Below are 10,096 nucleotides of genomic sequence, written 5' to 3'. Positions count from 1 at the left end.
TAGGCTAGCAGCATCAATCTTTTTAATACAAGAGGAGGCTGAAACAAAAAGGAAATAAAGTCAACACTCGTGTGTTGACACCATATACTGATATACAAAGTTACAAACCCTATCGCAATGACAAATCAGATACGGTTGTGTGTTGACAATTGGAATAAACAAATGTGGAATAAACAACAGTGCTCGAACAGATACGGTTGTGTGTTGACAATTGGAATAAACAAATGTGGCACCAGAATCATGAAGAGAGATAAGATGAAAACTTACCGGGAGTAGGGGACTTGCCGGAGGTGAGTGAATGAGTAAATGAGTGAGTGATGCCCAGATGCCTTGATCGACAGCCGCAGGTCGGCAGGTGACTGGGTGAGTCTTTCACTCTTTCTTGAAGCTGTAGCGGCAGCGACGCGAGAGAGTAGAGACCGAGTGATGGGTTTAGCCGTTTAGGGTTCCTACTTCCTGCTTCTTAGAGTCTCTTAGCCACTTAGGTGAGCTGGCATGGGACTTGGGGTATCAGGTACGGGTTTTTCATTTTTTAAAATGTTTTGAGTTAATTGAATTAATTCATAATTGGATTAATAATGACTTAATAAGATTTGATTTTTAATTTTAATAAATGAATTAATGACTTATGGTTCAGGGATTAGGGATTATTTATATTGGATTAAAATTAGTGTTTAGGGTTTAGGGATTATTATATTGGATTAAAACTAGGGTTTAGACTTTAGGATTTAGTGCTTAGGTTTAGAATTTAGGGTTTATGGATTATTTAGTTCTTGGGCTTTAGGGATTATTTATATTAGATTAAAATTAGTGTTTAGGGTTTAGGGATTATTATATTGGATTGAAACTAGGGTTTAGACTTTAGGATTTGGTGCTTAGGTTTAGAATTTAGGGTTTATGGATTATTTAGTTCTTGGGGTTTAGGGATTATTTATATTGGATTAAAAGATTAAAACTAGGATTTAGGGTTTAGGGGGTTTAGGGATTATTTAGTGCTTAGGTTTAGGGTTTAGGGAATTAGAGTTCATGGATTATTTAGTGTTTATGGTCTAAGGATTATTTATATTGAATTAATTCTAGGATTTAGGGTTTATGAATTATTTAGTGCTTAGATTTAGGGGTTAGGGTTCATGGATTATTTAGTGCTTAGGGTTTAGGGATTATTTATATTGGATTAAAACTAAGCATTCAAGTCTCTATTTTAACATTATTAGTTTATTACTATATTAGAATGTGTTCAAATCAAGTCAATTTAAGTTAGACCATATTTAATTTAAGATTTAGGGTTATGTTTTTATCAATATTATTCAATAATCAATCTAATTAAGATTATAGGAGTATTGTAATATTATGTAACTATGTTTAGGTTTTTAGGGTTTTAATGTTTAAGTACTTAGGTTTAAGATTTACCAAACAAGTTTAGGGGTTACTTTGATTTTAATAATAATATCAAATTAATATGTGTTTAGATAAACCCTAAACCCTATATATATATATAATGTACAAAAACAACATGTAATGCGAGGCGGGGTGCGGGGCGGGTTGCGGGGCGGGTTGCTAGGCGGGTGTGCGGGGAGGGTCGAGTCGGAGCAGGAGGCATACCCGCCCCCTCCCCGCCCCCCCTTGCGCGGGTTGAAATACTTTGCCCCCGTCCCCGCCCCGCACATGCCTCAGATCGGGGAAAATCCGTACGGATCGCGACGGGTCGGTGCTGGTCGGGGCGGTTCGGGCACGAATTGCCATCCCTATCAGCTATGAAACTTGTTAAGACAGCACTTCGCAACAAAATGGATGATGAATTTCTTGTAGATTGTATGGTTCTTTACATTGAACGAGAACTTGCTGAGAAAGTCAACTTAGATTCAGTAATAGATGATTTCTATTCTTTGAAATCTCGTCGGGCACAACTTCAATAGATATTATGTTATATTGTTTATGCTCTTTTGTTTCACGAACTTCAATATGTATAATGAATTTATATTGACGTTTTGGATTCTTTTATGCCATCAAAATATCAAGATAATGTAATTTAAATAGGTGTAATATTGTAAAGAATCCTCAAAAAAATTCCGGGGGCACTGCCCCCGGACCCTCGCCAACTTTTAACAGTCCCCCAACATGAATTTCTGGCTCCACCCCTGAGTAGAAGTGATTTGTCTTGATCACTCGAGAGCATTCTCGGATTGGTGCACTAGTGTATGTGAGGTCACATACATTGATGGACTTACATAGTAAGGAATAAACAAAAATGTACTATCAAAGAGTTGTTCATCCTATACCTATGAGAATACAGTGTATCTTAAGCTTAAGTAGGTCACAACTCTCATATTCATAGTGTGCGCACTTTGATTCATCAATGAGTGAGACACACATTATTGTCAATATTCTTGATGAATTAGATGTATGCCAATAGGGTATGAGAGCACACTTACAATAGTCATTTATGTACTTACGGTCATGGAAATATAATAACCCACTTGAGAGGTTCATATTTGCATAGTGGTCCTAACAAGTTGGACGTTGGATTTAAATTAATCATTATATTTTATTTGCCAGTGGTTAGATATAAGGGAACCGAGAGCTCAGGAAAAATGTAAATCTTAGAGTGGATTGTACACAAACTCTCACTCTAATTTGCTGGGTGTGGCATAGAGGATATATTCGTACATATATATCTTACAGGTCAGGGACATGTTTCTAATGAAAACTTCGATTTGAGAATCATACATATCTAGGAGTGCATTCATATACTACAAGAAATTATCACTTTCCCGACGAAATTATTGCCGGCGAGATATTACTTTGTCGGCAAAACTTACATATGCCGACGAAAATTACTTCCTCGTCGGGAAAATAAGCGCTTAAAAAAATGGAATAGTGGGTAACTTTGACAGACGAAAATGACGACGAAATACATCGTCACTAAAAAATATGCCAACGAAATAGATATGTTCGTCTATAGATAATTTAGTTACTCCACCGACGATTTCGTTTTCGGTTTTTTTATCGCCTAAACCCTTAATTTTAGGCGCGAGTGTTTCGCGGTCTTAGGAATTTTGGGTCTAAAATTGACCGAAAATTGTTTTCTCAAAACCGCTCATCCTCCACCCATTCTCGACTGCCGTCTGCAACCGCCTCCGCCTCTTCTATGCCCTCTCCTCCGTTCAATCAGTTAGTAGTCGGCCTCCGCATCCTCTCTGTCTTCTTATATGGGAAAAGCCCTTTTGTCTTTCCTTAGATATAAGCAAACAGTGGACCTTCGACTCCCTCTCCTCTCGTCCGAAGCACAAATTTTGGCTAGCTGCAACATGGATCTAGTGGGTGCCCTTACCGTTCTTTTGTAAGTGACGATTATTGTTTTTTTGGATTAGTCGGGTCTGAACCCTCAATTTCTGATTATTTAGGGACTGACATATGCCCTTCTGTGTGAAGGAGCACTCCATTGTTGTTGCTACGCTCGAAAAAGAGAAGAATATCTTTGTTAAAATGGTAACTTCTCTTTCTCTCCTCCTTCTTTGATTTTCTCTTGTATTAAAATTGCATGCTTCAATCGGAATTTTTAGTTTACTTCATCTCTGAATTATTTCTCTCAGAAATCTTTAATTGAGGTCCAAACCCGTAATTTTTTTGATTCATTCAGGTAATGGGCCGATCATAATCTGTCTGCTCTGTATTATCATTGCATTAAATCGCAAGGTCAGTTTCTGTTCATCTTATTATTCTGGATCTAATCTGCCTATGTTGGTTTATGTTGAAATAATTGATTCTGTCATGATATACATACGTTGACATATTCCTATGGCTATTCTCATATTCTCATTCACTATGTAGCTATCTAATAGGAAGCATATTCTGATAAGCTTTTTGTTTCTTAAGTTGGAACAATAGCTGTCAACCCTGCTTTCAATTTCATGGATGTCATTTATAGGTTTATAGCTTATCACCTAATTCCTTATAAATACATATTATGCTTTGACAACGTTTTACATGGTTGGCACCCCCATGGTGAAGATGACGACGATGACGATCATGAGTAAAATTAGCATTTGAAGGTGGCAGACTTCCCTTGGCCATTTTTTGCTCTGGTGCTTCTTATGTGAATTTATGTCCTAAGGTGGCTTTATTTTGGGCTCCCTTCTATGATATTAAGGTGGGTTTATTTCGCTGTTAATTGGTTTTAGTGCTCAAAACATTACTTGATTTTCATTGGCATTATAACATGAATGTATGTCCTCTGCTAATGCATTATAGCTGATCTCCATAATGCGAAGCATAACCTAATTGTGTTAACTGATATGCTAATGCATTATAACAGGAATTACTAACCTATACTCTCTTTTGTGTTAACTTTTCATTTCTGAAAGCTTATAATTTCATTAATATTGTCCTTTACTGTATTTGTTAACAGATGTCCACGATTTCTTCGAAGAGTCGTGGGAAGCGTTCTATCAATAAGTCATCAGTGCCTCCTCTTCCAGGTCAGACATCATCAGCACCTCCAGTACCAGTCCAAACATCATCAGTGCGTACTTCAGTGATCCAGACATCATCAGTGGCTCCTTTACCAGTCCACACACCTTCAGTGCCTACTCCAGTGAGTGATCCATCTCATGTTGAGCGTAGGAGCTCAGTCCGACGTCATATTAGAGGGCCACACATTCATACAGATGATGTCGTCATTCCTACTGGTGCGACACGTGCTTCAGATGGTGTTGGTGGTAAGAGTATTGCATCTATATGATGTTAAAAGTAGTTTTTATGTGGATAAATTCTTGTTAGTTATCATGTTATTATTTTGATTCTTATTTATAATATAATTAGCAGACAGATTATTCTTTTAATCTACTATTTGTAAAGCATGTTTGGAAGTTCATGAATGGAAAAACCTTTCAGACATTAAGTCTGATAGACCTTGTAGAACATATATAGGCGAGTGCTGATTTTACTAAGCACAAGATGGAAGGTAATAGTAGTGGTGGTACTGTGCGATTCCACTAGAATTGCCCACAACACATGCACATCTTCCTACAGAGTAGTTTTAACATTTTCTTTGATCTTTGATGTAATTTGCAGGTACTGCCTACTTTCTTGCAAAGGGAAATGATCGTAAGAGAGGACGTGGGGCTTGCAACTCTGCAAAGGTCTCAGGCATAGTGCGGACCAGCAGGAAAAAGATCCGAGTGGAGCTTGATGTCCATCATGGGCGGCCTATAGGACAAAATGTGTCCTCCTTATTTTCACATCAGATTGGGGCCATAATTAGGACTTCACTCCCCACGGATCACTTCGATCCACGTGTTTCGGAATATGTGGGCAAGTTGTTCTCGAAGATCTTTCGTGAGTTCAAGTACGAATTGCACACTTATTTCAAGGATTTTGATACGAAAGAGGAGGCCAAGCAGAACCCTCCGTTAGAGTGGTACAACAGGTCTATTGAGCAATGGGGTACTCTATGTGATCATTTTTCTGACCCCGCTTTTGTGGTAATCTTAAGTCAAATTTTTTCGTAATTTCATATTGAGATAATGAATTGTTTATCCCAAAATTTTGACTTACACAAATGTTAATCTGTTGCAGAATCAATGCAATGCTAACAAAGAAAATCGAAGTAAAAAGAAATATGAACATCACGGTGGATCCAAACCTTTCTCTTTGAGATATGAGAAACCTGTTGAGGTAAGCGTAGAGTACAAATAAAGAAGGCTGGAACTAGATTTTCTTGAATCATCATAGTCCCTGTTTGTAATACTGAGTGCTTATTTTGCTTAAACTTTTGACATATGACATCTGCCATTTGATGTGCTTGAGTTGTTAGATGTGCTTTGCCTTTGTGTTTTTTCTACAAAATTATGGACCAATTTGGAGTTGTCCTTTTTTCACTCACTGGACAAAATCCAATACTGATGACAGACGTTTCATTTATTGTATTTATCCAACACAGCAGCACTATGGGCAAAATCTTTATCATTTTTTGTTTCATAGAACCTATCTACCATCTTCTACTCGTGAAGGCAAGTCAAGATTGTGTTTGTTTCATATTATTTTACAGGAAGGTTCACAATTTCCAGAGATCGATACATTTAGTGAGGCCTATACAAATAAGGCCGGGGAGTGGACAAGTGATGTAGCGAAGACTCATTATGTAAGTGTTGTACTTATACCTCTAGTCTTTATATGTTCAAATATTACTTTTTCTAATATAATGGTTCTCTTAATTTATTTTTTGTAGGGAGAGATGATAGTAAAGAAGAATGCTCTGTTAGAGCAGTTGGCTACACAGTATCCTGATGGCACACCAGCTGAGAGTATCACTGTACCTACGGAGGCCGGACGAGAGATTATGATGGAGACACTGGGTGTTAGGCCTGGTAGGGAGGTTCGTGGCCTGGGATTTGGGAGGTATAGAGACCTTGGTACATCATCTACTCAAAGGTCTACATCATCTTCTCGCTTACGTGAGTTGGAGCAGCAGTTAGCTGCTGAGAAGGAGGCTAGATTGGAGGATCGTCGATCACATAAAGCTGAGATGCAGAGTATCATGAACTTCATGCGTGGTATCGCTGTTAAGATTCCAGGTGTGAGAATTCCACCCGGGTTTAATGCAGCATGTGAGGATGATGGCACAACTTCCTTAGATTAGATGCATTTTCATTCTATGTTTTACTAGATTCCTATATATATATGTCAACAAATTGGTACTTAGAAGATATTCACATTTTGCTATGTATATATTGTTACTGTTTTGATTCGGCAAGCAAAGTCTGAAACTTATTCCATATTCGTACTGTTTTGAATGGGCAAGGAAAGTCTGAAACTTCTTTTGATGTTGTATTCCATATTGGTACTGTTTTGATTGGGCAAGCAAGAATTGAAAATTGCAGGTATTTGGCGGATAGAAACAACAAATGCAATCTGTTAAATTTTAACAAATTTCGTCGGGAAAGAAAACATTCGTCGGCACAGTTTCTTGCAAATTCGTCTGTTAAACTAAATAATTTCGCCGGTAAAACATAATATACCGACGCATCATTTCGTCGCTAAAACCCTCACATATCCCGACGAAATAATTCGTCGGCCCATGTTTTTCAGACGAATTGTTTCGTCGGAAATTTCGTCGGCATCTATAAATCTGTGCCGACGAATTGTATATGTCGTCGGTGAATTCTTTCCCGACACATCATAACCGACGAACTATGCCGACGAAGTTTTCGTCGGAAGATGTTTATGCCGACGAAAATATTTCTTTACCGACAAAATGTTTCGTCGATTATTGATCATTTTTTTGTAGTGATAGTTCAAGTGATGTCATACGAACATTGAATATAAATATTATTCTTAATTATAGGGCTTAACGGTAAAGTTTAATATTTCAGGAGCCGATGAGATATGTATGTTCTGCGGAGTCTCCTTGGTAACCCAATTTTAGTCTCTGGGTTTACCAATGAAAGCTCAAGAATAAAATCAGTTTTTGTAAAGATATACAGATTAGTTGTACTTATTATATTTGTGAATAATTAGGTCGTTGGATTATAATTTAGATTGTAAATTAACTTTTATGAAATTAAAATTGGAAAATGTATTTTGGAGTTAGCCTGGGCACACGCAAGCCCAGCGTTAAGTGCAGCACAACAGTAATGGGCTTCTACCCAGCGCCAACACACTGGGCTTCTGCCAAGCATATATCCGGGAAACTTTAGTCACACCCGATATTTACTAAACATACCCTGATTTTTATTAACTTTGCATTGACCGTGCATTTTTTGAAGGCTCAGCTCTTCACACCCCACCTACTCAACACCTTCGAAGAACAAACCCTAAAACCCACTCTTCAATCTCTCTCTTCCTCCTTTGATCTATAAAATCCAGTTCAGATTGAGCAATTCTTTCACTGTAATGGCAAAAAATTGCCTCCGTTGAATGGCCAAAAGCTGGAAAGGACTAGAACTAGACATTCAGAAGAGACAAAGTGAAGTTCTAGTCTTTCTCCCCACCCTTTGTGCCCAAGTCCTCCTTTCGTGCCTTCAGATCCACTTGTTGGGGAACAAATAAAAGGTTTGTTGGGCATATCGTCCTCTATTCAAGCTATATCTCCATTTCCAGTTGAAAGGCATCTATCTAACGCCAGTGGATCTAATTGCCTGACTTCTCCCTCTATAGCTACACTAGAAAAGGAGTCGACTTTCACTAACTAGCTCAAGGAGTTGCTGAATGGCTTCCCCTCTGCAAATAAATCAGATCAGTTCCTGAGGGGGACGATAGACCACTCACGATCTACACACGATGGAGAGGGGAATTTTGTAAAAATGACCTTCTCAAAAAGTCAAACAAGAGAAATGACCCATTTTTTTATAAACCGCAAAAATGACCTACCTTGTAATTTTTTGGACCCAAATACCCCTAATGTTGAAATATCCTTTCTTCCACTCACAATACCAGAATACACATAACCCTCTTAACAGCTATTTCTCATCATCTTATCTGCACTCGATCAGCTATTTCTCATCATCTTATTTGTTCTATAGAGCTCGAAAAAGCCAGATCAGGTTCGGGTTCTGAGTTATTTGTGATCTTCGTTATCGCAAGTCTGAAGAGAGGTTCGTTGGTGAACATTTCATATCACTTTTGACAAGCGAGTACATCTATATTCTGAGTAATTTTGTTCCATATGTTTCTCAAGTGCATGTGAAGTTCTGAACGAACACATTATCTACTCATAGCTTCTGTGTAGTTAAGCATATTGAGTTTGTAGTCGAACAAATATATATGTAGTCGAGCATTTGTGTTTTTATGGTCGAGCATTTATGTTTTCATGGTCGAGCAAAGTTTTTCATGGTCGAGCAAAGTTGTTTATGGTCGAGAATTTGTGTTTTTATGGTCGAGCATTTAAGTTTTTATGGTCGAGCAACTTATTATACTTTTTTTTTTTTATGGTTTTTTGTTATTTTCAGGAATGACATCTATTGATTTTGTGATCCTCTATGGTGGCCAATGGGAAATTTGTCGAGGGATTTGCAAATACAAAGGTGGGAAAAGCCAAGGTGTAATAGTGTCCGAAACAATTTCTTTTGCAGAATTTGTGGATTTGATATATGAGTTGATTGAAGTGGATCGTAGTGTTGGTGAATTGTTGATGAAATTTGCTTATAATACACATTTTGATATGGAACCGATGGTGCTAGGCAACGACCGTGACTTGCAATTCTTTCTTAGGTAAAATGATGATCCTCGAAGACCTGGAACTCCACTTTGTGTAACAATTCATCAGAGAGAGTTTGTTTCTCAAGATGTAAGTTTCGTTCCTCCTCAGCGGGAACAATTTCATTCACAAGATGTGGGCTTTGTTCCTAATACGCAGCAGTCGCGACAGTGTGGCAGTGAATTACCTTTACATGTTGATTTTGACAACGATCCGATTAGTCCACAAGCCGGATGCGTGGGTTTTAATGAATGTGGTTTTAGTCGATCGATAAAGATAATGCAGATATTGATGATGGGGCTGATGACTATCAAGAAAATATTGAGGTTGATGACTTTCAAGTGGATAATAACGGGATTGAAAGTTCGGTACTTCATCGACACCCGCCTCCATGTGCGGGCGGTAACTTAGCGGATGGGCCTCCTAGCAACAATAACATTGGCTCAAATTCGCTTGGTACGTCGAACTTTGTTGGGAGTAATAGTAGCAATAGCTATTGGGGTGGTAAAGTTGCGATTGGGCATATTTATTCAGACAAAAAAGAGTTACAAAAATATATTGCTATGTATGCTATGAGCAAGAACTTCCAATTTCGCGTTATTAAGTCGACCAAAACTCTTTTTATGATTCAATGTGCTGCTAAAGGGTGCGAGTGGCGTATGCGATCTATAAAAGTCAAGGATTCGGAGTTGTTTAAGGTGACGAGGCTTAATGACAATCACAAATGCTCTTTGGACTTTATTAATCGAAGTCATATGCAAGCATCAGGAAAGGTTATTGGAGAATGCATTAAGTCAAAATATAATGGTGTTGGTCGTATTTACCGACCAAAAGACATAATACAGGATGTGCGGCAGGAATTTGGTGTTAATATTAGCTATGATAAAGCTTGGAGGGCTA

General features: G+C 38.0%; 1 protein-coding gene across 5 annotated transcripts; it reads left to right on the top strand.

Annotated features, from left to right (window-relative positions):
• The first annotated feature begins 2,981 nt into the window (after positions 1 to 2,981).
• On the top strand, positions 2,982 to 6,824 carry LOC119987626. 5 transcript variants are annotated; one of them, XM_038832535.1, is made up of 9 exons: positions 2,985 to 3,317; positions 3,405 to 3,489; positions 3,641 to 3,696; positions 4,012 to 4,150; positions 4,409 to 4,718; positions 5,074 to 5,483; positions 5,578 to 5,676; positions 6,050 to 6,142; positions 6,230 to 6,824. In XM_038832535.1, the coding sequence occupies exons 5-9, from the start codon at positions 4,409 to 4,411 to the stop codon at positions 6,638 to 6,640; spliced, it is 1,323 nt and encodes a 440-aa protein (XP_038688463.1). In that variant the 5' UTR covers positions 2,985 to 3,317; positions 3,405 to 3,489; positions 3,641 to 3,696; positions 4,012 to 4,150; the 3' UTR covers positions 6,641 to 6,824. The 5 variants fall into 5 exon arrangements, with proteins under 5 accessions (XP_038688465.1, XP_038688464.1, XP_038688463.1 ...); XM_038832534.1 differs by having other exon boundaries at positions 2,985 to 3,340; positions 3,433 to 3,489; XM_038832537.1 differs by lacking the exon at positions 4,012 to 4,150 and having other exon boundaries at positions 2,982 to 3,317.
• The last annotated feature ends 3,272 nt before the right edge of the window (positions 6,825 to 10,096 follow it).

The sequence above is a fragment of the Tripterygium wilfordii genome, chromosome 21 (assembly GCF_013401445.1).
Source record: "Tripterygium wilfordii isolate XIE 37 chromosome 21, ASM1340144v1, whole genome shotgun sequence".
Lineage (NCBI taxonomy): Eukaryota > Viridiplantae > Streptophyta > Magnoliopsida > Celastrales > Celastraceae > Tripterygium > Tripterygium wilfordii.
The sequence above is the reverse complement of the archived record's forward strand: the minus strand, read 5'-3'. Positions and strand labels throughout refer to the sequence as shown.

Bases quoted from the DNA above. Each gene is read 5' to 3' on its own strand.
- LOC119987626 (XM_038832537.1), top strand. From the start codon at position 4,409: ATGTCCACGATTTCTTCGAAGAGTCGTGGGAAGCGTTCTATCAATAAG. The intron at 5,484-5,577 runs GTAATCTTAAGT...AATCTGTTGCAG, and splicing joins TTTCTGACCCCGCTTTTGTG to AATCAATGCAATGCTAACAA. The intron at 5,677-6,049 runs GTAAGCGTAGAG...ATTATTTTACAG, and splicing joins GATATGAGAAACCTGTTGAG to GAAGGTTCACAATTTCCAGA.